Source organism: Pristis pectinata, chromosome 34, assembly GCF_009764475.1.
Source record: "Pristis pectinata isolate sPriPec2 chromosome 34, sPriPec2.1.pri, whole genome shotgun sequence".
NCBI lineage: Eukaryota > Metazoa > Chordata > Chondrichthyes > Rhinopristiformes > Pristidae > Pristis > Pristis pectinata.
Window position 1 is genome coordinate 9121336 of NC_067438.1, and position 27639 is coordinate 9148974.

At 43.3% G+C, this 27639-nt stretch overlaps 1 protein-coding gene across 3 annotated transcripts; it reads left to right on the forward strand.

Moving 5' to 3' along the window:
• Window positions 1–25990, forward strand: LOC127585946 (hepatocyte cell adhesion molecule-like). Of its 3 annotated transcripts, XM_052043701.1 has the most exons (12): window positions 31–154; window positions 566–918; window positions 1421–1723; window positions 4183–4485; window positions 7235–7495; window positions 12973–13089; window positions 16410–16511; window positions 18260–18382; window positions 18471–18557; window positions 21112–21204; window positions 22875–22912; window positions 23352–25990. In XM_052043701.1, exons 3-12 carry the CDS (start codon window positions 1423–1425, stop codon window positions 23430–23432), a joined length of 1506 nt encoding a protein of 501 aa, XP_051899661.1. In that variant the 5' UTR covers window positions 31–154; window positions 566–918; window positions 1421–1422; the 3' UTR covers window positions 23433–25990. The 3 variants fall into 3 exon arrangements, with proteins under 3 accessions (XP_051899660.1, XP_051899662.1, XP_051899661.1); XM_052043700.1 differs by lacking the exon at window positions 566–918 and having other exon boundaries at window positions 1–154; XM_052043702.1 differs by lacking the exons at window positions 566–918; window positions 4183–4485 and having other exon boundaries at window positions 1–154.
• The last annotated feature ends 1649 nt before the right edge of the window (window positions 25991–27639 follow it).

The following is a 27639-nucleotide window of genomic DNA, read 5'->3' on the forward strand; positions in this document are numbered from 1 at the left end:
AATCGCAGATCTGGCACCACCCACATTTAAATCGGCTTTAATGGCGTCGTAGCGTTGAGTTTTCACAGGCTGTGGAGGTTTTTGAGACGGCAGATGAAGCGCCTGGTGACTTTCGTGTTGTTCTACTTGCTGTCGAAGCTGATCAATGCAAAAGGTGAGAAGTAATGCGAGGAAAGTGGTTTAAATACGGTTCATGATCATTGTCGGCGCTGCCGGCTGAGACGTCCAAAAATGATCCCAGAGCCAGCTCCGGCTGGGAGAGTTTGTGCGGCTTTACAACTGGATTAAGCTGGAAACGGGCTACGGCCTGTGGGTGAAATTGAAGGGCGGGGCGGGGCGGGGAAATAACTGTAGATCCTGAAAGTCTTCAAATACAGCCAGAAAACGCTGGAAACACTCAGCAGGCCAGGCTGTATCTGTAGAAAGAAAGACAAATAACGTTTCAGATTGCGAACTTGCAGCAGTTGTGATGCAAGGTCTTCGACCTCAAACATGAACTCATTCTCTCTCCACAGATGCGACCTGACCTGCTGAATGTTTCCAACATTTTCTGTTTTTTTTCTAGGCCTGAGTGTCGCACGTATGCCCCTTGTTGAGAGCTTTTCTCGAGCCTGTGTGCCATGTACCACCTTGCCTTGGTCCCTGCTGTTACGGACTCAGTGAAAGTCCCTTTAAGATAGAGAGTGTGTGTATGTGTGTGTGGGACGTGCTTACATCAATAGAATATAAAGGACATAATGACGTTGTTGAAGAAGTTAGAAGAAGAAGGAGAGAGAGAAGGGAGAGAGACACCAGCCTGCTAGATTTCTCTATCGATGGATGAGAAACTATAACTGTGTTTGCCACTGAAATCCATGTATGGAAATTGGAAGTAATCCGGTGGAGTTCACTTTGTTGCTGACCTGTAGAAGGAAACAGGTATTTGTGTGTGGACGACCACGATTCGAATGCTTTTCGGGGTGAGCAAGTCACTAACGAGTAAACACTGGAGTGTCGTTTGGGTTCCATCGTGGAACATTTGGATTTCGTATGTGTTCTCTCTCTGTTTTTCTACGTCTACGTCTTATCTTCCAACAATGGTGGTTGTTGAAGAAGCCCTTGCTCATGTTTCACCTTATGGCTTGCGGAACTGAACTTTAAGAACCATTCCGGAACTGGGAGTTTTGGACTTTGCCACACACACACACGACGAGTTTAGTTTTGGGGTTAACGTTCGAGGTTTAACATTTTTGAATTCTAACATACTAACATTTTTACTTTTATTTTACGTATTATCATAAGTAGTAATTAATAAAATAGTTTTTAACACTGAATCATGCTCAGTGTGTTTCTTTTGTTGCTGGTTCCGTGACACTGCCCACATTTCAGCTTTTCAAGGATACGATTTAACTGATGTTTTTCTTTCTTTAACGACCAGCAGAAATGAAACAAGTGTTCGGTGTCTTTGGTTCGAGCGTTTTGTTGGAATCTGGGCACGGTGACGATCTCCACGGTCGTGAAATTGTATGGGAGTTCACTTGCAGCGATGGACACCAGTACACTATTGTGGACGTTGGACCAAATCATCCAGGGGTGAAACCAAACGAACATTTTGAAGGTCGTTTAAATTTTAATCATACCACTGGAGCTTTATTATTAAGCAATTTAAGCACAAGTGACCAGGGATATTATACCATCAGCGTAGATGGTAAAGAACAGAGAACAATAAATGTGCAAATCATTGGTGAGTAGCTTCAATCTTTCTGTCACTGAGTGTTTACAGCAGGGTTGGATGCCCCTTGGCTTGGTCAAGTCCTCATTGGTTCTTTAAGTCAATCCAGCAAATCCTGCTCCCCTGCAAATTAGCCTTTCACAAATCATCCATCTGGGAGCTCTGTAATCTGTCGCCATTTAGATAATTTTGTTTGTTTTATTTCTTGCCAAATCTAACAAGTTCCTATATCTCCACAATATATTCCATTTGCTAGATCTTTGCCCACTCACCTAACCTGTCCAGATCCTCTTGTAGCCTTGTTCTCTTCACAACTTCCAGCGAATCTTGCCCCCCTGTGAATTATTTTCTTTAATGTAGTTACCCAGCTCTCTTTTGAATTCTATAAATAAATCTGTCTTCACTACCATCCCAGGCAGTACATTACAGATCCTAAGCACTTGCTGTCTAAAAAAGACTTCCTTGGCATTTTTTGGTTATTTTGTAGATTATTTCCATTTCTTGTCCCTCAAGTCCTTTCCCCTTCTGCTGGTGAGATCAGTCTCTCTCAGAACAGGATACTTGATGATCAGATGATACTTCAGATGATCCTCAGAACAGGATACTTCATGGCCGCCCTTTACCCTCCAAACTTCTCTTTAAAGTACTCTCCTAGCAACTCTATATTCCTCAAGGGACTCACTTGATTGTAGTTGCCTCTACCTGTTCTATGCTTCCTTTTTTTCCTTATCAAACCTTCAATATCTTTTGCCTGATCTTGTTATTTTTATCTTTCATGCTTACAGGAACACGCTGTCACTGAACTCTGGCCAACTTTCTTTTAAGAGACTCCCAATTGTCGGATGTCATTTTCCCCACAAATGTCTGCTCCCAATCTACTTTCACCAGGTCCTTTCTTGCACTATGTCTTCCCATAATTTAGGACGTTAACTTGAGGACCAACCTTATCTCTTTCCATTGGGACTTTGAAACATACAGAATTATGGTAGCTGTTCCTAAAGTGTTCCAAACCGTCCACTTTCACCACCTGCCATTTTCATTTCCTAAGATGACGTCAGGTATTGCCCGTATCTTGTTACTTACTCATTATGACATAGGACGGCAATCAATGAATCAAAAGTCAAAGTCGAATTTATTGTCATCTGCACAATTACATGTGTGCACAGGTGCAATGAAAAACTTACTTGCAGCAGCATCACAGACACATAGCATCAGATAAGCAGCACTGAGCCCATCAGGAACATGCAACCTCCTGGAAGGGTAGTCTCATCAGTCCTATTCCTTCTTATTTCCCTATAGTCCAGCAAATCATTCACTGATGCCCATCAACTCCCATACCATTATTTTGCCACTTACCTACACACAGTTGACTGTGGCCAGTTAGCCTGGTCTTTGGGATTATTGAAGGAAATCACAACACTCAACAGAAATTCAACATACATAGCACCCGAGCTCAGGACCAAATTCCAATCCCTGAAGCTGAGGCAGCAGCGCTAAGTATTGTCTCACTGTGCCACCCTTATTATTTTCTTAAAGAAGTTAAAAGTAGCGTGTTTTTGAAAGGTCTGGATGTATGAGACTTCTCTTTTCACTCTGCTTCAGCTACTCAAATGCAACACCCACTTTGGAAGATGGTGGCCTTCCACTGGGCAACCACCCACCCACCTAATCAACTTAACGTTACCAACCAAACAAACCCATATATGATCCGATTTACATTGCTAAACTTCCAGATCTTTGGGAGTTTTTTTTCTCCCCTGCTGTGCAATTGCAGATCTGGTGCCGCCCACATTTAGGTGGGGCTTATTGGAGTCATACCATTGAGTTTTCACAGGCTGTGGAGGTTTTTGAGATGGCAGGTGAAGCGCCTGGTGACATTTGTGTTGTTTTACTTGCTGTGGAAGCCAATCAATGCAAAAGGTAAGAAGTAATGCGAGGAAAGTGATTTAATTATGGTTCATGATCATTGTCGGCGCTGCTGGCTGAGATGTCCAAAAATGATCCCAGAGCCAGCTCCGGCTGGGAGAGTTTGTGTGGCTGCAACTGGATTAAGCTGGAAACAGGCTACGGCCTGTGGGTGAAGTTGAGGGGGGTGGGCGGGGAAATAACTGCAGATCCTGAAAGTCTAAAATACAACCAGAAAATGCTGGAAACACTCAGCAGGCCAGGCTGTTTCTGTAGAAAGAAAAACAGAAATAACATTTCAGATTGTGAACTTTCAACAGTTGTGATGCAAGGTCTTCGACCTCAAACATGAACTCATTCTCTCTCCACAGATGCGACCTGACCTGCTGAATGTTTCCAACATTTTCTGTTTTTTTTCTAGGCCTGAGTGTCACACATATGCCTCTTGTTGAGAGCTTTTCTCGTGCCTGTGTGCCATGTACCACCTTGCCTTGATCCCTGCCCACATTTCAGCTTTTTCAAGGATACGATTTAACTGATGTTTTTCTTTCTTTAACGACCAGCAGAAATGAAGCCAGTGTTCGGTGTCTTTGGTTCGAGCGTTTTGCTGGAATCTGGGCACGGTGACGATCTCCACGGTCGTAAAATTGTATGGGAGTTCACTCGCAGCGATGGAGACTGGTTCACTATTGTGAATGTTGCACCAAATCATCCAGGGGAGAAACCAAACAAACATTTTGAAGGCCGTTTAAATTTTAATCCTTCCACTGGAGCTTTATTATTAAGCAATTTAAGCACAAGTGACCAGGGATATTATACCATCAGCGTAGATGGTAAAGAACAGAGAACAATAAATGTGCAAATCATTGGTGAGTAGCTTCAATCTTTCTGTCACTGAGTGATTACAGCAGGGTTGGATGCTCCTCGGCTTGGTCAAGTCCTCATTGGTTCTTTGTAAGTCAATCCAACAAATCTTGCTCCACTGCAAATTATTTTCTTTAATGTAGTTACCCAGCTCCCTTTTGAATTCTATAAATAAATCTGTCTTCACTACCATCCCAGGCAGTACATTACAGATCCTAAGCACTTGCTGCTTAAAAGAGACTTTCTAGGCATTTTCTGGTTATTTTGCAGATTATTTCCATTTTATGGCCCTCAAGTCCTTTTCCCCTTCTGCTGGTGAGAACAGTTTCTCTTTATTGCTTTTGTGCAAATATATGAATTATGGGGTCATTTGGCCCCATCAAGCGTGCTTCACTATTTAATAAAATCTGGTGTGATCCAAGTATAACTGTAATCCCATCTTCCTGCAGTAGTCCTTCAGCTCTTGATTATCACTAATATGTTAATCTCTGCCTTAAAAGACTCTGAACCCTCAAAAAAAATATTTTCTCATCTTTCTTAAGTAAATGTCCCCTAGTTCTAGGTTTTCCCACTGGGGGATATATTGTGGGCATATATTCCCAGTTATCTCAGGATCTTGTATGTTTCAATCAAGTCCCTTTCACCGTTCCAGCCAATACAAGCAGAGCCTGTCCAACTTTTCATCTTAAGACAACCAACCCATTCCAAGCATCTGTCTGGTAAATGTTCTATGGATTGCTTCCAGTGTAAGAAAACCAGTAGTATACACAATGCCGCAGATGAGGTTTCAACAATTCTGTACTCAATTGAAACATTATTTCCCTACTTCTGTGTTAAATTCCCCAGTATTAAGGAGAATACTCTATTGGCTTTCCCATGGTTGAGGTATCAAAAAAAGGAGGCATAAGTTTAAGGTGAGGGGAAGGATTTTTGAAGGAGATGTGAGGGGCACTTTTATACACACAGTTTGATATCTGGAACTCGCTGCTAGAGGAGGTGGAGGCAGATACAATCACTGTGTTTAAGAGACATTTAGAGAGATACTTAAATAGACGAGGATACAGACCTAATGTGAGCAAATGGGATTAGTGTAGATGGGCAGAAAAGGTCAGCATGGACATGGTGGGCTGAAGGGCCTGTTTCTATGCTACAACCATGACTCTAATCACTGCCTGCGTAATTAGCCTTTTGCAAATCATGTTTCTTGGAGCTCTGTAATCTGTCACCGTTTAGATAATGATGCTTTTTTTTTTATTTTTCCTGTAAAATGAGCAAATTCACATTTTTCCATGTTATTTTCCATTTATCAGATCTTTGACCACTCACTTCACCTGTACATATCCTGTTAAAGGTGCCTCCTGTTTTCTTTACAGCTTACTTTCTACTTGTCTCTGTGACGTGAGAAAGTTTAGCAATCTTTGGTGCCTTCATTTATATAAAATGTTGAGGGCCCAGCACTTGTTACATCATACTAACCAGAAAAAAAATTTGCTTGACTGCTTGTTTCCTGATAGTCAGATGATCATCTATTCACTCCAATGTGTTACTTCCTATACCATGAGTATTTATTTTGCACACTTATCCTTGATATGACAGCTTATGAAATGCATTATGGAAATCTGACTTAAGTGCTTCCACAGGTTCTCTTTTATTCACAGCACGTGTTACTACCTTAAAGAATTCTAATAAATTGGTCAAACATCATTTCCCGTTCACAAAACTACCTTGATTTTACCTGACCACTGTGACTATTTCTAAGTGTTCCACTGATCATAACATACCTTTAATAATAGCTTCTAACATTTTCTCTTTAACAGATCTTAAGCTAGCTGCCTGTAGTTTCAGGCTTTTATCTGCCTTTTTTGAAGAAAGGAATTACATTTTCTATTTTCCAGTCTAATGGAACCTTCCCTGAATCTAGAGAATTCTGTAAAATTAAAACCAATAGATCTAGTATATCACATGTCATACTCCTGTGTTTTATAGTGTTACGGTCATTCCCTGGTCTGTTTCCTTGTTGACTTTGGGTTCGCATCTTTATCACTTTGGGTGAAGTCAGCAATGAAACCTGTTTCTGTATCCCACCTCTCCCCCAGCACACTGCACGTGCCTCATCCTACCACTTGTCTTTGGGTGACTCTTGGAGCTCGCTCGCTCCCTCCCCTTTCTTGGCACTGGTGCAGCCATGATACCTCTTTAAACATAAGCATTTTGTGATCCTTTTAAAAATAAAATAACTTTCTCAGCCAATATCTGTCCATTGATCCCATTATATGCGAATTTGATATGGCTAATAATAGATTAATAAAATAGATTATTACTAGTGGCAAAACATAAACATATTTGAATGATATTAGTCACATTACATTGATTTTGTACAAAATGTAATCTTTATTTTAGTGATGGCTGTATAATCCGGAGCATCCTCTTGCCCTGCAGTGTTTTGGGTGGAGATAAAGATCCATCATACTTTGTGGAGAAGGTTGCCCTGTTTCCCAGTCACTGTTCTTCCAGCTCTCTAATGTCACGTTGACTGGTCATCCATCCCATTCCTGTTCATCACAAAGCCGAGAGTAGTCCCTGCACAGTCATTGCTAAAGTAAAGCTCCTTAAAAATGAGCTCGTGGAAGTGAACATTTTGAGATGTACAAATGAAAATCCTTTCTTTCATATGCATTTGATGCAATGTCATGGGTGATATTTCAAGAGAAGACTGAAATGGTTTAGCTCATAGTGCAATATTTTTCTCTTTAGATAAACTGTCACAACCTTCAATACAGGGCAGGTCTGGTTGCCTTGGTTCCACCATCCAGCTCATCTGTCAGGTCATTGGAAATGCCCGTGCATATCAGTGGCGGAAAGATGGAGGGGAAATGCCCCCGCATCACCAGCTACTAGATCGGAACAGAAAACTTGTTATCTCAAATGCTTCCAAAGGTGACAGTGGAATTTACATCTGTGTTGCAAGCAATCCTGTCACCTCCGTCCAGGCAAACTACACCCTAACTATTCATGGTAAGCTTGATTTATGGATGACATCATGAGGGTAAATTTATGATCACCTACTACTGGCGAACTTTTGAATACAGCTTGTGCAAATCAGCAGTACAGCAGAGATGGACAGGAGGAGAATGAAAATCAGTAGAAAGGTCTATCGGGTTTGCATTTGCAATGGATTGATCTGTCAGAGCAACTACCTAGTCTTTCTCTCCACTTTGCTCTCCACAACCTGCAAATTCTTATATCCAGGTTTCTTTTCAACACTAAAATTGAGACTGATTTCATTCTGACCCCTGGCAATGCAGTCCAGATCCTAACCAGCTTTAGTTCTTTTGCCACTCATCTTCATTCTGTCCCTTGGTTCTTGATCTTCTCTATCTGCATAGCACAGGTATAGGCCTTTCAACCCACTGAATCTGCAACAACCGTCAACCACACATTTAGACTAATCCCATTTTATTCTCCCCACATCCCATTAACTCTCCCCAGCTTCTACCACTCGTCTACACACTAGACAAATTTACAGCATCCAATTATCCTACCGACCCGCGTGTCTTTAAAGAAAGCTGGAACAACTGGGGGGCGGTGGGTGTTGGGGGAGTGGGGGACCCATGCAGGTGCAGGGAGAATGTGCAAACTCCATGCAGACAGCACCCGAGATCAGGACTGAAGACAGGCCGCTGGAGCCGTGAGCAGTAATTCTGCAAGCTGTGCCACTGTGCTTCCCCCCCCCCCCCCCCCCCACCACCTCTACTATTCGTGATTTTAAACACCTCTGTCAGATCCTCTTGCAATCTCCTTTGTTCTGATGTGCAGTCTATTCACATAACAAAAGTCCCTCGTTCCAGTAACCGCTTTGGTAAAGCTCTTCTGCTTCTCCAAAGCCTTCACACCTTTCCTCCAGTTGTTGAAATAGTGTTTCAGAAAAGTTCATGACCTTTCTCAGCCTTGTACCATAGGTCTGTATTTATGATGACCAGGATCATGTCTATTTCCAGCCACCGTCTCAACTTGCCTTGTCACTCTGAATGACCTTTGCCATTTACCTCCAGATCTCTGTTCTTGTACCCATTTTTAGAATTCTGCCCTCTATTATATTGTTATTTCTCACTTTTATATCAAAATGTAATACCTCGCATTTCTCCACATTAAATTTCATCTGTCACCTATTCCAACAGGCTGTATATTATCACCTTGAAATCTTTAACTACCCTACATGGGAGTAGGCACTACACCTGCATGTTTTGTATCATCTGCACATTTAGAATTTGTGTTCTGTACACATCCATATTATTGATATAAATTAAGAAATGTGATCCTGGTACTGACCCCCGGAAAATTTCACTGTACCCTTCCCTCCTGTCTGAAGAATAACTTGTTACTACTGTTTCCTGTCACCTATTTTCTCTCCATGCTGCCCAGCCCTTTTTATTCCACAGTGATGGCACCTTCTTAGATGCCTTTTAGAATTCTTTGTATATCTCCTCCACTGCATATTGACAACCTGTTACTTCAACAAAATTTTGTATCACGTTGGTTAACAAATCCATGCTGAATTTTCTCTAGCCAATCCGAACTTACCAAATGACTGTTAACTCTTTCCTTGACTGTTTCTAGAATTTTCCAAACTACCAAGGTTAAACTGATCAATCTGCAGTTGATGGGTTGTCCCCCACACTGTTTTGTGACACAGAATGTAATATTTGTAGATGCCACCCCTGAAGTTATGGATGTTTGAGAGATCATAGCCAGGGTTTCTGCAGTTTCCTCCCTTGTATTCCTTAGCACCATAGGATGTCTTCTGTTTGTACCACATGATTTTATTCATCTTAAGTACAGCTAACCTTTTTAGAAACAGCTTTGTCATCTTTTATCCCTCCAGAATCTCCATATTTCATATTTCCTTTCTAAGTAGAAGGAAACTATTCAGCCTATCAAATCTATGCTGACTCGGAGTCATTTGTATTACCTCACTAATTTTTCCTGTAATCTATTCTCCCCACATTCCCATCACATGCCCCCTACTCCCCAGATTCTATCACTCCTCTCAGTAGGGGCAGATTACAGTGGCTGATTAACTTACTAATGCTATTAATCTCCATTACATCTTCTTTTGCTGATATTCCAGCAGCAACTTCTACCTAGGCAAAGCTGATATAAAACACTCAGTAGCTCAGCCATGCCCTCTGGCTCTGGGAGTAAAGTTCCTTGTTGGACCCTGGTCACCCTCTATTCTTACTTCCCTTTTTACTGATCATATTTTTATAGAATAGTTTTTGGGTTCTCTTTTGTGTTTGCTGCCTGATTTTGCTTATCCTTTTCCTTTGCTCTCTTCTCCTTTTTATCAACTTCGAACTCTCTTTAGTCGGCCTGGTTCTGACGTGTTAGCAACCTGGTATCTTTTCCTCTGCTCCAGTTTTACTGCTCTTGATTATCCATTGTGCTCTGCTTAATCTGCCAGGTATAGTGGAGGATAAATGGTAACTTGGGAAAATTTCCTGGGGTCCTGTTCCTGTTGGGAACAAGTCCAATGTGGATCCCAGCTGGGGAGAAAGTGGGCAGGGAAATGGAAAGCATATTGGCTGGGATGGATTGCAGGTGGGGGGAGGGTAAAGAAATGGGGGTCAGTTTGGGCAATTGTTGCCGTGTTTATGCCTTGTCTCAGCCCTAAACAAGAAGAAAATGAATGAAAGCAGGAGTAGGTCATTTGACACCTCTTGGGTTGAGAGATCCAAAGATCCACTGGCTTTCAGTGAAGAAATTTCTCCTCCCCTTAATCCTGAATAGCCAACCCCTTGTACTCAGATTATGACCCCAGGTTCTTGACACCCCAGAAGGGACATACATCATTCCTCATCAATCCCATTGACACATGAAATAATTTTGAATGATTTGGTGAGAATATCACCCATTCCTAAACTCTGGAAAGTACAGGCACAGTCTGCTTAATCTTTCTTTATAGGATAATCCTTCCCATGAAACAGCCGGCAAACCTTCATTGCACTCTGTCACATGACCTTGATTAATGATGGAGCAGGCTCGGGTGCAATTTGGCCTACTCCTACACTCTCTTCTGTAGCTCTTGTGTCCTTCCTTAAGTAGGAAGACCAGGCCAGTACAGAGTCGTCCAAGTTTATTGCAGAAAGAGTGACTAAAATTTCTGCAATTAACATGAACCATCTTAAAGAAAGAGACATCAAGCTATGCTTACTGCTATGGTCCTTCCTGAGAGAATATCTTTTAGTAAATTGCTCATGACATTTGTCCTGGAAATTGAACGATAGGGAATTGGCAGCCTGTTTTATATTTCCGTTATGAGAAATGGAAACGAAGATGGTTCATGGTGCCAGACTGGCCGCTGATTTGCCATTTGCCCACTTTGCATGTCACCCAAGATCATTTCCTACCCCTCTTACCACCCCCCCCACAATCAACCTACCATCAAGGATGCAAAATCAGAAGCTTGGCTTGTGCAACCTCCCATTGTTCCTTTCATTTAAAAGGAAGGAGAGCTGGGAGGCTTCATTATGGCCATTATTCCCCTTCCCTGCCTGATTTGCTATTTTTCAAGCCATGCTTGAAATCACCAGAAGGTTTTCTGTTGGGTAGAACAACTATTTCGGCCTTTTCATTCCCATTGTTTTGTTTCTCTCCTTGTAAGCACACCATCTACTAGTCTAACTTTAAGAGGGTAAGTTTCTATCTGTGAATCAAGTCATGCTCTGTAATTTTCCATCCATGTTTTGCTCAACATATTCTGAAACTGACTCTGTTGCGAATCTGCCCTTTTAAAGTTCTCACTCCCTAAGTTGTCCAATACTAGTAAAAGCAGGTGCGTGTTTTGATTGTAGCCAAAGAATCTGCAATGAAACTGAACCACATTGCAGGTCAGACTAACCCTTGTCACATTTCTCAACCTTCCCTTGATTAAGGTAGATATTATTCATTTGTCAGTCACATATACATCGAAACACACAGTGAAATACGTCTTTTTGCGTTACTGAGAATGTGCTGGGGGCAGCCTGCAAGTGTCGCCACCTTTCTGGTGCCAACATAGCATGCCCCCAACTCCTAAGCTGTACGTCTTTTTGGAATGTGGGAGGAAACTGGAGCACCCGGAGGAAACCCACGCAGACACTGGGAGAATGTACAAACTCGGCAGGAATTGAACCTGGGTCGCTGGCGCTGTAATAGCATTACGCTAACTGCTACACTACCGTGGACCTACAAATGTTGTAGGTCCGAGTCTCACTCCAGAGTATTCAGCACAATGCAAGCTGACACATTGCTGAGGAAGGGCTATGCTTTCAAAGATCTTTGCTTCTGGGTGAGACATGAAGATGAGGTCCTGTCGTGCTCCTCGGGGAGGATGTAAAAGGTCCCAGGACAATATTTCCAAAAGAGTGGGAGAGTTCTCCCAAATATCCAAGAAACTAATTCTCTCAACCAGCATCACGAAAGCAGCTTCGCTGGTTCCTGTCACATTGCTGTTTTGTTCAGCTTCGCTCAGTACGGACTGGATGCCTCATTCCCTCCAACAGTGATTGCATTTCATTGGCTGGGACTTGCTCCTGGACCACAGGTGAAAGTTGGTGTGAAATTGCAGGTTCCTGTTTCTCATTGGAGAAATTCATTGCAGCCTTTGGTCACAGGAGTTGGCAAAATGTTTCAAGTTTTTTGGGCATCACTGAATGGATTGGAGAATTGTAGCAGCTGCCTAAAGCTCACCCCTATTCCCTGGCACTCTGCATCATCTGGTGTACCAGTTACTAACAACAGGAGTGATATGGCTGGTGGGTGACCATGATATGTAATTGTCAGATGATTGTCACTCACCATATGGACACCAACCTCCTAACTGAGAGTGCTTTCTCACCTCTAACATATCGTTGACCACATCATGGAAATCAAGCCAGAACTACCCTCTGGCAAAAAGAATGGGAGGAATTGGGTGACAAAGCTGTGGAATGGCACCAACAAGGAATTTCCCCCTGTGAGAGGTTCATGCCTGGCAGATGCAACAGAGAATTATGTGCTTGGGGAGGGAGATTTGGTAATTTTCCCATGATATCATGTGGCCTTTCCATAACAGGTTATTGTGGGTGTCAGGAGAAACTAACCATAGATTTTTTGGATAACTGGCTGCACTGTAAGATCTGGCTATCCCAATGCCAAAAGGAGCAGCCAATGCGGAAGATGGGCTGCAGGCGGCATGGAAAGATTGGACTGGAGGTCCTGGGAAAGACTGAATAGGCCCCATAAATCATCCATATTAGGCTGGGAAATCAAACAGTTCAGTCACCTGTTAACACACCTTAGCGGGCATGTTGAGTCAGTTGGTGCAGGCCTGGGTCACAGGTTGGTAAGACTGAACGGGTGGCACATTCCCTTCCCTGCAGGAGATAAATGGTTGTTGCAACAGTTGACAGCTTTCATGATTTCTCTGCTACCCTGTTACATGTTTGGTTAATCAGACTTGATTTTAATTGCAGGCCTTTCTGCCAGCGATGCTGTAATTGTTGCGGTACCGATCATAGCAGTGGTGTTTTCTTCAGCAAATCTTATTACATCTATATTTGCGCACTGCTGGAAGATGAAATCAGGCAAAGGTATTGTCATTGTCCATTGTGCACTTAAATATAAACATGCAGGCATTGCCAAGTAAATCTTGACTAACGTTAACAAAAAATGACAGTGTAAAACATGACTAATCAACTGCTCCCTATCCCAGATACCACCAGTTCCTGTGAACTGAGATGCAGCATCTTTCAGATGCCATCCGCCACCTGGGTGAAAAAATTCTTTCTCTGATTACTTTTAAACTTCTTACTCCTTACCCTAAACTTATGCCCTTTTAATTTTGGGCACTTGCTATGGGGAAATGTTTTCTACTACCTATACTATTTATGCCCCTCATAATTTGTACACCTCTTATCAGGCTTTCCCCCCCCCCCCCCCCCCCCCATCCTCCTACACTCCCGAGGAAAATGAACTCGGCTCTCCAGTCTTTCCTCACAACTGAAACACTCCATCCCCTGCACTCAGTCCAATGTAACAACTTGATTCCTATAGTGTGGCGACTGGAATTGCACATCGTGCTCCAATTGTGGCCTAACCAATGTATATAATATATCTTTATTAGTCACATGTACATCAAAACACACAGTGAAATGCATCTTTGTGCGTTACTGCGAATGTGCTGGGGGCAGCCCACAAGTGTCGCCCCTCTTCCGGCACCAACGTAGCTTGCCCACAGCTCCTAATTTATACGTCTTTGGAATGTGGGAGGAAACTGAAGCACCCAGAGGAAACCCACGCAGACACGGGGAGAAGGTACAAAGTCCTTACAGACAGCAGCCGGAATTGAACCCAGGTCGCTGGCGCTGTAAAGCATTCCGCTAACCACTATACCACCGTGCCTTGTACCATACCTCCCCTTTGTACCATAACGTCCCTGGTCTTGTAGTCCATGCCCAGGCTAATATAGATAACAGGAAGCTTTTTCCCCATAGCTGTGTCTAAAATTAGAGGGCATAAGTTTAGGGTAAGGGATAGGAGGTTGAAAAGTGATCTGAGGGAGAACTTCTTCAAGGCAAATATCCCTCTGTCTTCTTCACCATCTTGCCTACCTGTAGTACTACCTTCGGGGATCCTGGCCTTCTACACTAAGGTTCTGTTCCCTCTGTTCCTTAGTAGGGCCCAACCATTCATAATGTACGTCTTTCCAAACTGCATTACTTTTCATCTGTCGGATTTAAATTCCATCTGCCGCCGTTCTTCTGCCCTTTTTTTACCAACTGATCAACATCGTCCTGTACCTATGACTATGCTCCTCGAGGTCAACAAAACTACCAATTTTTGTGCCATTTGCAAACTTGCTAATCATACCTCCTACATTCATATCCAGATCATTCATGTATTTAACAAGCAGTAAGGGTCCCAGTACTGACCACAGCTTCAATTCACAAAACTATCCCTTGCCATCACCCTCTGAATGTTACTAAGGCAATTTGCCCTGGATCCCATGGGCTATAATTATTTGGGCCATTTTCCCATGTGGGACATTGTCAAAGGCCTTACTGAAGTCCACGATGACCACATCAACTGTATTACCCTCATCAATACAAGTTGTTACCTCTTCAAGAAAAAAAAATTCTATCAGATTGGTCAGACTCCCTCCACTTGCCCAGCTCCATTCCTTAAGATCAGGTCAAGTAGGACTATAAAAATTACTTGAAAAATTTCAACCCTTTCCCCTCCAAACCCTTTGCACTAAGGCGATTCCCATTTCAAATTGGGGAAGGTGAAATCCCCTACTGCTATAATTCTTACTCTTGCATTCCTCAATGATTTGCCTATCCATCTCTCCTCTATCTCCCGCTGACTCTAGTGTTTTACTTTATCAATGATTTGAACACGTAGGGGCCACTGAGTATGGGAAGGTGAGGAAGGAAGTCCTGGGCTATAGGAAGATATCAACAGACTAATTGCATGTATAAAATTTTCAAATGGAATTCAATCAGAAGTGTCGGGTGATTTGGGGAGGGCAAACGGACAAGGGATACACAGTTAACAATAGAAACATAGAAAATAGGAGTAGCAGCAGGCCATTTGGACCCTCAGGCTGGCTTCTCCATTCAGTAGGATTCTAGCTGATCTTGCATCCCACTCTCTCCTCATATCCCTAGATGTCTTTTATATTAAGACATTTTACCCATTTCCTCCTTAAATATATTACGGGTCTTGGTCTCTACAGCCCTCTGGTGGTGAATTCCACCCATCAGCCACTTTCGAGTGAAGAAATTTCTCTGCATCTCCATCCTAAATTTGTATCCTGAGTCTGTGACCTCTCCGTGTAGATATTACGGCCAGGAGAAACCATCCTGCTGCATTCAGTCTGCCTAGTCCTGTCAAAATTTCTAAGTTTCAATTAGATCTCTTTTTCATATAGACTGCGATGAATGGAGATTGCACAGAATTCATCCTTTACAAGCAACGCCACTCCACCTCCTTTCTTTCTTGCCTGTCCTTCCTCAATATTGAATGTCCTTAAAAATTCAGCCTTGGGTCACCTTGCAACCACATCTCAGTAATGGCAATCATTTTGTATCTATTTACACTGCTTCTTCATCTCCCTTGTTGCAAGTACTTTATGCTTTTGCTTTTGTATAAAGCACCTTTCAATTTATCTTTGTAATTTAGTGGACATCTTAACAATTTTAATTTGAATTGTACACTTCCTTGTCTTATTGCCATATTTTCTTGTCCAGACCTTTATCTGTTAATGTATTTTTTTTTTGTTTGCATGCTTGGCACCTTTTTCATTTGTACAATCACTTTCTGCTTCCATTTCTCTTGATCGTTCCAGATTTCCCTCTTTTGGACCCTCTAACCATATTGCTTCCTTCCCCCTGCCCCACCACTGCCTTTATTCATTTTAAAGCCCTATTTACCTCTCCACATTTGACTGGTTAGAACTCTGGTCCCAGCATGGTTTGGGTATAGTCTCTCCCAGTGGGATAGTGCTCTCCTTCACCAGTTCTGATGCGAATGTTCCACAAATCAAAATCCAGAAGTGCAGAGGAACAGGGGGATCATTAGGAGATACCAGTATGTTCAGTTATTTCAGAGTGGAGAAAGAGTTTGTTGATGGAACAGACGAATGGTCTCAGTCATAGCTATTCATGGGTCAATGCATATTGTAGGAAGACTTCAGGAGATGAATTATGGAGATGTTAATGAATTGGGGGTTGTCTCTGCACTTCTGGAGTTGTCGGGATGCCTCATGTTTAGGACACTCAATATCACCGCCACCCTGACCAATCCAGAGTCCGGTTCTGTTACGTGGAACACTCTCTCTCGAGGCATGTGTTGAACCGTTTCTCTGACTTTCAAAGTTTTAATACTCATGTTTTCTTTTCCTCCATAGAATTACCAAGGTGTAGATTTTGGACGCCTTTCCTGTTTATATGTAACACTGTGCCTTTTGTTGTCTTCCTTGTTACCCTCTTTCACTGGAATATGATGAAAGGTTTGAGCACAAATGTTATTTATCTACATAAAAATAACTAACTCCAATCTCTGCAGGGTTGGTTGGAATGGATGAGTATCTTGGTCAGTACATTTCTTTACAGCTGCTTTATCAGACCACCAGCACCTGCAGTCCTCGGCCCCACAGCTGGGGGCAGGGAATCCTGCTGGAGGTTTTGATTTTAATGGTTGAATATCGGGGTTCTGTTCAGAGCTGCTGGTCACACCCAGCATGGTTGGGCTCAATATTGATAGGTTGTGGATGGGCAAATATTGGGTATCTGAACTTCCAGAAGGCATGTGATAAAATCCCTATGTTGAAACTTGTGGAATTGACAGCATGTTGTTGACATGAGTAGACAATTGATTTGTGTGGAAGTCGACTGCAGGGATAATTTGCAGAGGCTGAAGTTAGTAGGATGTGATGATGGCTCCCTGTAAGGAATGGTGCACCACACAAGCATTATGGTGGAAAATGGACAGTCAGTGTTTCGAGTCAAGACCCTCGTCTGGACTGAAAGATAGAAGAGAGGTGTGTGTGTTTTATGTGTGTAGAAGGGGTGGAGCAAGAGCTGGTTGGTGATAGATGGAGCCAGGTGAGGGGGGAATGATAGGCAGATGGGAGAGAGGAGATAGACGGATAGGAGAAGAAGGTAGACCTTTTTCAAAAACAAAAGGGAGGGAGGTGGGGAGGGCAGAGGGGAGCAGTGGGGGAGGGGAACCAGTGGGAGGAGTGTGTGGATGGTGGGCAGATGAAGAGGATGGGGGAGGGGGAAAGACGTGCTGATGGGGGCAGGAGGAGAAGGGAAAGGGAGACGGGACAGAGGAAGAGCCATTGCCAGAAGTTGGAGAAGTCAGTGCTTTTTGCTGCCAGGTTGTAGGCTACCCAGGCAGAACATGCTGTTCCTTTAGTTTGCTTTTGGCCTCGGCTTGGCAGTGGAGGCTGAGGACAGACATATCCGTGTGGGAATAGGGAGGGGAATTAAAATGGCCGGCAACCAAGAGAGTCAAACAGCAACAATGGATGGCGCAAAGCTGCTCAGCGAAGCGGTTGCCCAGTTTTGTGTCCAGTCTCACCGATGTAGAGGGGGCCACTACGGGAACACTGGATGCAATAAATAACACCAGGAGATTCTCATGTGTAAGACTGACTCACCTGGAAGGGCTGCTCAGGGCTCTGGATGGCTCCAGATCCTTGCATGTGCAGCCTCTTGTGACTCCATGACAAAATAGTGATCACATCATGGTATCAGCATGATCACACCAAGGAACTTTATTGCCATTAGACTCCCTACCCAGTATCACCATGAGAACAGCAGAAGTTACAGTGGGCAGCTCACCATCACCCTGTCAGGGGCAAACAGATGAGAAATAAATGGAGCCTTTCCAGTGGCACACCCAAAGGAGCTAGAACTCAGTGGGTCAGGCAGCATCCATGGAGGAAAATGGACAGTTGACTTCATCAGGACTGGAAGAAAGAGGGGAGATAGCCAGTATATTAAAAAAAAAGCTGGTGGGGGGGGGTGGGGTAGGTGGGGAAGAGGTGGAGCAAGAGCTAGCAGGTGATCCAGGTGATGGGGGGTGGGGGGTTGAGGGAGGGAGGGAGGAGAGTGGGCCCTTCCAGTGTCATCTACATCCCTGGAACCAATATATAAACGGTGTTGGGGAATGGGATTACTGCATCTTACTGGTTTAATTTCTTAAGTTCTGCATGAATTGCCAACCCTTACTGTTGGGTCTTTGCTCCAGGTTCTGACTCTCTACCAGTGATTGCTACATGCATTTCGATCCTCCTAGTTTTGACTTTGATTCAACTATTTGCTGTTCAGCGACTTAATTGCTGGCGTATTTTCAGATGCCACAGAAGGACTGGTAAGAAGCAGATCATCAGTTGTATAAAATTTCCAATCTTGTCGATGAAACTACACTCTCTAATCATCATGTCATCTGTACCTGACAGAACTTGGGAATTTGTTTCTATTTGGATTGCACACTGCGTTGATAATCATCTCAGTCGCTTTCTGGAGTAAAGAGATTCATCAAAACTGTGAGTTTGCCAACAACTTCTCAGTACTGTTCATAATTATCATGATAACACATCATTAAAGACCCTCATCATCCGGGACTTGCCCTCTTTACTTTACTACCATTGGGTAGGGGGTGCAGGAGCCTGAAGACTCTGAACATTTCAGGAACAGCTTCTTCCCCTCTGCCATCAGATTTCTGAACGGTCCGTGAACACTACCTTGTTATTCTCTTTTGTGCTATTTATTTAATTTTGTAACTTGGTAGTCAGATCTATCTGCAGCAATTAGAGTTGTGTATGCAAGGTCAAAGAGGTTTTTCTCTCGCACTATTTTATTTTCTGTCTGCTGATGCCTCAGTGCACAGCTGTTAGTTGTGCTGCAACAAGAGCAATTCTTGTTGGACATTGAAATACCCCACCCTGAGTAGATTTTGCCTCCTTGCTCATTTCAGTACTTCTTCCAAGGGGTGTTCAGTGTGGAGTAGTCCTGATTCATGAGTAGGAGGAGTGCAGAAGATGGTATTCAGGAGGTTTCCTTCATTTTACTTACTATTATCAGAATTCATGGATCTGGAATCGTTAATCAGAACTAAGGTCATTTATTTTCTGACCAGATCCCACAATATTGCTTGCTGTGGGTGGGTCTTTTTGGCCAGTGTACCAGGACACAGGAGTCTATGACATTGGCTTTCAGATGTAGTCTGTGATTTCTACTATTGCTTAACAATTATGGCATGTCCATGAAATATTGGTGAGGAGGACTTTACATAAGCAACTATACTGTTTGTGTTGTTAGGTACTTCAATCTCTCTTTTTCCAAGAACAAAATCTTGGATTCATAAAATTGGAACAAGGCTAAATCATGGCTTGAAATGAGCTGTTAAAGAGATAATCAATGTCAGCAGAGACTGACAGGTCTTCAGAATTTTTGCATGTAAAAAAAGAAGGGGGCGTTTGCTGATGTACAAGGTAGCAAGTACAGTTGCATGGAATCTTGGTTCTTTCGAGCAGGAAGCTCTGGATTTTGCAAATGGAAATAATTGCTGAACAAAATATTTACTTTAGTCAAAGGTAATAATCTCTGAATTATTGCTCAAGCTGCACGCTAAATTGCATAGAAACAATGTCTGAGGATTTGGCCTATGGGTAAAAGGCCGGTAAGAGAAATTGAGGTTCCATTTTTATTTTAAAAGGATGCTGGCATCAGTTTTTGGAAGGGCTGGTACCAATGAGATGAGCCTCCACCTGCTCAACTGTGGCACAACAAATATTGTATGTAGTTCCAGCAGGAACTCCCTGCTCTTGTTTTCTGTGTCTTAGTTTAAAAGGCAGGCAGAATGCCTTCCTTTACCAACAATCTTATCGTTCTGCTTTAAGAATCTGTCAACTTGCATTCCAAGGTCCTTCTGTTCATCCTGTTTATTTGTACATTCCCTTGCCCTGTTGCACCTTCCCAAATGCATTCACTCTTTGGATTTACCATTTTTATGCTCAGCTGAACAGACCATCTAAAATGTCCATTTTAAGTCAAAATCGTTATTATATATTATGAAAAGCAATGGACTGTTCAGCAACTGATTCCTGCAATAGGAGAAAATAGAACAACTGGAAATTAAAAATATAATATTGAATAATCAGCATTGATTTCAATGGAAAATTTTGCTTGATCAGCCTCATTGAATTTTTTGGAAGTAACAGAGATGTGGTAAGGGTTTTGAGCTAGATGCAATTTATGCAAATTTTTCAAAAAGCCTTCAGTAAAGTATCCCATAATTAATGACAAAGGCCAGAAGATGCAGGATTGGGGAGAGATTGCAGTATGGATTGTTAGTGGAGCTCAGGATAACCAGAGCTGTGAGACAGTGGACGAAGGTCGGGAGTGATGTTCCACAGGGATCTGTGCTGGGATCATTTTCTCTCAGTTCATTAGTACATCAGTAAATCTGTTGTAAGGTCAAATAATAGCTGAAGTTCAATTGGTCACATGAAGGTGCACGTCTAAGGAATGTTGGAGTAGAAGTAGACCCATCACTACAAGTTGTGGTACAGGGACACAGGTTAACGAGCCCATACAGAAAACCAACCAAGCACTAGGGTTTAGTTTTAGAAGGGAAAAATTGGGGAGTTTGAACCTCAATGGCCTGGATCAGTGGCACCTGTTATATATGGACGTTGAGTCTGTTTGAGGGGAGGAAGAAGGCAGTATGTTCCCCCCCCCCCCCCCCCCCCCCCCCCCACCAAGCAGCAGCAGGAAGCAACTGAACAGAGGTGGCTTCATCGCTGCAGTGCTGGATATCAGTGGGGCAGGTCTGCCCGGCCCAGCAAGGCAGTGGGAAGGCTGGTTGTCCGTCAAGGTTCAACAGCAGTGGCCAAGTTTCTGAAGTTGATCAGATGTGGGCAGCACGAGCTCTCAGTGATTCATTGACAGCCCCACGTCCATTCTTCAAATTGTTCTGTTCAAATTTTATTTGAGGTTGCTGTTCTGGAAAGTGCCATTGATGTGTTAGAGATGTGAATGGATGTGATGACCCTTGGTGTCAGTTTACTCAGTGTCTTTACCATTCTATATTTTCAGATCAGGGATGTAATGTTGAAATTTGGAGTTTACTCCTCACCTCAAAGGTCGAATATGCAGTCGTCATTTTTGTGTCCTTTATGATTTATTGCTGTAAGTATAAAAGCCTTCAGCGGTTTGATCACTTTCCAGGGAATTGGGTCACGGTGAAAACTTTCCCCCAGGTCTCACTGACACTTTGGCTTCTGAGAGGGTGCGGTGTGGGGAAATCACCAGCACATTACCCAGTCTGACCCTGACTGGCTGCTGTCATTCAGGAACAGCTCTGGCCCATATTTCCCAGGTTTTGCTGGAAGCTCCTTGCAGAGCTGTGGGCATTTTCAGGACAAGTACTAGAGGGTGTTGGGAGTTCTGCTGGAATGTGGATATCCGGAACTTCCTGGCTGAGCTCCAGTGATTTCTTGCTGTGCCTGCCACGAGACTGCATGGACTGATGAAAGATCCTAGACCTCAAACATTAACCATTTCACTTTCCACAGATGCTTCCTGATCTGTGACTATCCCAAGCATTTTCTAATTTTATTGCATCTTTAAATAATTTGGTATTTCATTAATATTGATTTATTAGTTTTGATGTTTCAGAGTGGGGAAGGGCTGTGGTGTCTAAGTTTTCCAGAGCGATATGTGGGCCTATTACACCACTTGATCCTCTGCCCTGGACATCTGCACAGCAGGATCTGCCTTTGGTTTTGGGGAGGGTACATTTGGGAGAGTGTTGAGTGCAGGGTCCCCACATGGGAAAATCCAGCCTTTGTCATTACTGCATGGTCAGATTCCTGGGGTAACTGAAGGTGAGGTCGATGGGACCTTTGTCATTTCTCATCTGGAGGTTCCAGCAATCCTATGGGCAGAGGGTCTGGAGCAGGGGCAGGGTCTGAGTTGGAAAGTTTTTTGTCCCACAGAGGCTGATCGGTCACTGGAACCTTTCCCAGGATGGGAGGGGTGGGTGAGGCCCACTCCCGGCTCCATGGAGGGAACAGCTGGGTGCTCCAGTGGGAGGAGGGCAGGGATGGAGGGTTCTGGGAGGAGGAGATAAGTGAGCTGGAGGACATCTTCCATCTGTCACCGCTCCTGTGACAAGACCCAGTGTGAGTTTCCACCCACACATTCCCGGGGTGAGGGGCTGAAGGGAACCTCGCCCATTGGGAGCAGACGTGGGAAATTGGGGAATGAGCTGCTGCTCGATTGTCTGCCCGTTCATTTTAACTGTTTGGAAATTGTGGACTGTGTGTGGAATGTCCAATTGATGAGGCTTCACCAGGAACAGGGATACAGGGAATGATGAAGTGAATGGGAACGAGATGGCAGACCTTGTCCTGTGGAAAGCCTCGGTCTCTGAAGACAAGTAATGAGAAGGCAGATTCCCTGATCCAGCTCCCAGTCCAGGTTGGGAGCCTGTATCCAGACTCCGTGCTCTCCGAGCCCAGGAGTTTCCACCCAGTGACAGTCACAGGCCAGGGGAGCAGAATTTCCTGATTTGCTCCATGTTTCACAGGAGCAGGGGTTTCACTTTACTCTCGGGGGTCACTGGGACCCTGTGGGCAAAGTGACTCTTCCATTGACGGTTTAACCCTTTCCCAGTGTCTGATCCTGGACCTTCCCCAACCAGTTAACCAGAGGTACCGTCAGCACTTGGTGTTCAATTATCTGAGAAAATATTAGAGCAAATGAGAGTTGATGTAACATTTTGGAGACTATCAGTGTGACACACATAATTGAAATATTATGTTTCCATAATATTTAACTATTTTCTTTTATTACAGGCAGAAATAAATGCAACCGTAATGAAAATGGACCACAGGTATTTTGTTAACATTCCTACAGAGCGTTCTGCTGTAAAACTCATTTAATATTTTATAAATTACTGACATGCAGCTACAAACTCATGCTCACATATACCTTCCTGTTCTGTTTATAATACCCCTGTCTCTCAGACATTAATACACACAGTCCAGAGGAGGTCTTGGCCTCTAAGGTAATTTCTGTGAACATGCATGATAAGTGATTAGATTTAACTTGATATATGATTTCTCCTACTTTTTCTGTGTCTGGGCACATTGCCTATTTAAGTTGGAGATTTACTCTCATTTGGACATTTTCTCCCAGACTCTGATGCAGTAGCTTAATGTTGTTTTGGTCTTCTCTGCGAGCATATCTCCCTCCTTTGCTCTCTTTCTGCTCAGTGTCTGCTTGATTGGAATTTGTCATTACATTTCACAAGTGCACTTTCTCTATTTTAGGGTAATAAAGAATTCCAAAACTTCCAACCCATTCGCACGGATGATCCAGGATCTCTGCATACCAATTGGAATGGGCCATAACAGTCTTTGCTTTTGGATGTCATTGCCTCAGAAAAGCTTTATCTTATACGAGGGAGCATTCTTGTCAGAGGCTTGGTTTCCCAGATGTAGACTGGAGCCTGGAATGCTGCTGTCACATCTCTGGTGGAGGGATGATGCTCATGGAGAGAGTGGCATGCAGCTGAAATGATCTTGACCTGGATTAGAGCAACACTGCACTCATTTCAATCCTTTGGCTCTTGACTGAAAATTTCCATTTCTGACAATCTGGCAGAATTTTTCATCAGCATCAGAAACTTTGTGGGAAGAGACGCGAGATCTGTGCCCGAGGTCTTATCCACCAAAGTTGATACAGACCTGTGCACAGAGCTGGACTTCGCTGAGGATCAATGCAGAGAAAGATCTCAAGACGACAAAATGAGCTCTCTGTGCAATTCCAGTAAACCAGACATGCAGTTCTCAGGATCAGCCACATTCAGTCTTGGCCAAAGATCTGTGGATGGCTGTGTCTATTAACGTGACTGCACTTTAAACTGAGCCTTTAATGACTCATTGCTGAGCAATCTGAGACAAAAATGTTTGTGCATTATTTCTTTATTTGAATATTTCCTATGATTTTTAAACAATCTTTTAATATCCTTGGATATTGAGGGAAGCTAGGGAAGAAATTGCTGGGGTCCTGGCAGAGAGATTTGTATCATCGTTAGCCATGGGTAAGTTATGGGAAAACTGGAGGGTGGTTAATGTTGTCTTTTTTTTAAAAGAAGAACTGCAAGGAAAAGCCAGAGAACTACAGAGAGTGCATATGCTGGGGCTTTTTTCCCTGGAGCACAGGAGGCTGAGGGGTGACCTTGTAGAGGTGTATAAAATTATGGGGGAGCATATTACAAGGTGAATGGTCAGCCTTTTCTCCAGGTAGGGGAGTCTAAAGCTAGAGGGCATTGATTTAAACTGAGAGGGGAAAGGTTTAAAGGGGACCTGAAGGGCAGCTTTCACACAGAGGGTGGTGGGTATGTTAAGTGAGCTGCCAGAGGGAGTGGTAGAAGTGAGTACAATTACAATATTTTAAAAACATTTGGAAAGGTGCATGGATAAGAAAGGTTTAGAGTGACATGGGCCAAGCACAGGAAACTGTGATTAGCTCAGGTGGGCAACTTGGTCAGCATGGACCGGTTGGGCTGAACAGCCTCCTTCCGTGCTGTATAACTGACTCCTTTGGTGCACTTACATTGTTTTTAAAAAAAAAGCTAAGAATAATTACATAAAGCCAATTAAATAAACCCCCTCCTGGTTTGCTGTGGGTGAGAACTCACATGGGATTGGCTATTCTCTGAGAGCTTTGCCAAGGCAGCAGGGGTGGGAAAGGGGAATATTTCTCACCTGAATGTGCCTGATTGCATTCGCGTAGTGTGCCATGGAGCTTTTTACAGCATTATAGGTGTAGCATAAATGTACTTGTTTATATGGATGGGTTGGAGCTGTGACTGGGGTTCATGCTCAGACACTGTTTGAAGTTCTTTGTTCTGCTGAGAACAATTTTGGCATTTGGACTGAGAGTCGGCAGGTAGGCGAGGTCAGTGGAGCCAGCCTCTTCATTCAGTGCTCCCCTCTTTCCCAGCGCTGTTCTTTCTCCTGCAGTCAGCACCCTCTTTTATCTCCCTTTTCCCCTCACACCTTCTGTCTCAATGATCATCTCTCAGTTTCTTTTTCAAAAATATACTTTATTCATAATATATATTGTAAATAGAATTGGAACATATCTTTCTCTAGGTTCATTGTAACATCAGTTAAATCCATTTTCTTTCAAAGTGTCAATACCACTCATGTTTTCTCATTAAACAATACATCTGTGAAATGTTTGGAAAGCTGTTGCACAGGACCCAGTTTCCAGTGGTATCAGGACCTTAGACTGTGGCTCTTCCCCCACCACCCTTGTGGTAGCTGTATTGAGATTTGGTGCAATTTTTTATTTCAAGCATAAACTTTATAAAAACATATACAGCACAAAAATATGTATGGCTTACTTTATTTGTAGTCTTAGTACACTGTGTACAAGATACCATTGCCACATATGTGGCTTCTTCATGTTATCACCATCGGGGAGGAGGTACAGGAGCCTGAAGACCTAAGCTCAATGATTCAGGAACAGCTTCTTCCCCTCTACCATCACATTTCTGAACGGTCCATTAAACCCATGAACACTAGCTCATTATTCCTCTTTTGCACTATTTATTTTTGTAACTTATAGTAATTTTTATGTCTTTGTCTTGCACTGTACTGCTGCCACAAAACAAATTTCATGGCACATCTCAGTGATGATAAACCTGATTCTGGGTGGCATGGTAGTGTAGCGGTTAGTGTAACGCTATTACAGCGCCAGTGACCCGGGTTTAATTCACGCCACTGTCTGTAAGGAGTTTGTACGTTCTCCCCGTGACTGTGTGGGTTTCCTCTGGGTGCTCTGGTTTCCTCCCACATTCCAAAGACGTACAGGTTAGGAGTTGTGGGCATGCTATGTTGGTGCCGGAAGGGTGGCGACACTTGCGGGCTGCCCCCCAGAACACTATGCAAAAGATGCATTTTGCTGTGTGTTTCAATGTACATGTGACTTATAAATAAATATCTTAACTATCTTTGGACAAAACATGTTTCAAGTATTTGAGAGGCTTTTACACAAAACTCAGCCCCTCATTGTCTACTGGCAGAAGGATCTTAGACTGCTCTCCTTCCCCCACAATGCCTTTGTGTGGGTTGCACCAACCATCAGTGCAAACCTCAGTGTGTATCCCTGTATGCTGGAATATAGCAGGCAGCAGCATTCCCTCACGGACATCTCATTGGAAAACCAACAAGTTTCAGGCAAACCAAACTGTGTGAGTGTCTCATTGAGCTGAGCTACCAGCAGTATATGATGTTTATCTCAGTATGTGTCCCCAGGAACAGCCTATAGAGGACTATCTGATCTTCTATGCACCTGTACGGTGAACAAAAAACAGGACACTTGCATTCTTCTCCAGACCTCCTTTCCAAATGCAGTCTTCAATGCATTCCTCAGCAGTGAGCCACCTTTTTATTTCAAAAATAAACTGTCTTCATAAAAATTATATGCAAGAGATACAAAAAACTGCATGAATCTCCTTACATTCATGGTATCAGTCATTCTACACATTCATAGTGTTATCGGTTCCATTCATTTTTAGTATGAGCACTTTCTGCATACAGAGCACCACAGTGATCCACTTCTTGACTTCCTTGCCCCTCTCTTCTCGTGGGAAGTACCCCAATCACTGCATTTCCCATTCAGTGAGCTCTCCTTGTATCTCCACTTTATCACAGCATCCCTCTCTATTACCCCCACCCCTCCTATCCATATCCTCTACAGGGCTTTTGTTTAAAACAAACAAATGCTTGTACTATTTCTGCCATGATATTGTTGCCTTTGTATTTCATTCTGTGGCAGGGATATGAAATATCAGAACCTGATTGTGGATTAGTTTGCTTTTTCAGCGCCACATTTATGTGATAACTTCCCCCTGCACAGTTGGCTCTTTTGAACTTTAACTAACCTTGCCTTCCACCCCAGAGCAGACCTTCCCCTAATTTTCCTGCACCATGTCCTTCTCTGCATCTTAATGCTTGCTTTATCTCTAAGTTTTCCCCATTTCGGGTGAAAGGTCAGTCTTTCGCTCGCTCTGTAGATTCTCCCTAACCTCCTGATTATTTGGTATTTAATATTTTCTTGTGGCACAGGCCATTCAGCCCATTGTGTCTATACCAGCCCTTGATCAAACCCATCAACTTACTTCCCTCTAACCTGTTCTGTCTCACATGCCCATCAACTTCCCCTGATCCCACTGCAACCTATCCACACTAGGGATAGTTTACAGCTGCCAATTAACCTAGCAGCCAGGACATTTGGGATCTGGGATGAATCTGGAGCACTTGGGGGAGACCCATGTGGTTACAAGGAGAACATGCAAAAGCCACACAGAACTGGTCAGGATTGAACCTCGGCTGCTGAAGATGGGAGGCAGCTGTTCTACCTGTTGCAGTACTTGTCTCAGATTTCCAGCACCAGCAGTTTCTTTTGGTTTTGAGTTATGAATTAGTATGTTTGAAAGTAAAACTTGTTCCTGTCTCAACCTGTATCTTGCTGGAGAATATGAAGAATGTGCTGATTTAAATGGTTCAGCCTGCAGGCTTTTTCTGTGGATGCAGGAAAATCAAA

Excerpts from the sequence above, each read along its gene's own strand:
- LOC127585946 (XM_052043700.1), top strand. The coding sequence starts at position 94 with ATGAAGCGCCTGGTGACTTTCGTGTTGTTCTACTTGCTGTCGAAGCTG. Across the intron at positions 155-1,420 it reads GAAGCTGATCAATGCAAAAG|AAATGAAACAAGTGTTCGGT; the intron begins GTGAGAAGTAAT and ends AACGACCAGCAG. Across the intron at positions 13,090-16,409 it reads GAAGATGAAATCAGGCAAAG|AATTACCAAGGTGTAGATTT; the intron begins GTATTGTCATTG and ends TTTCCTCCATAG.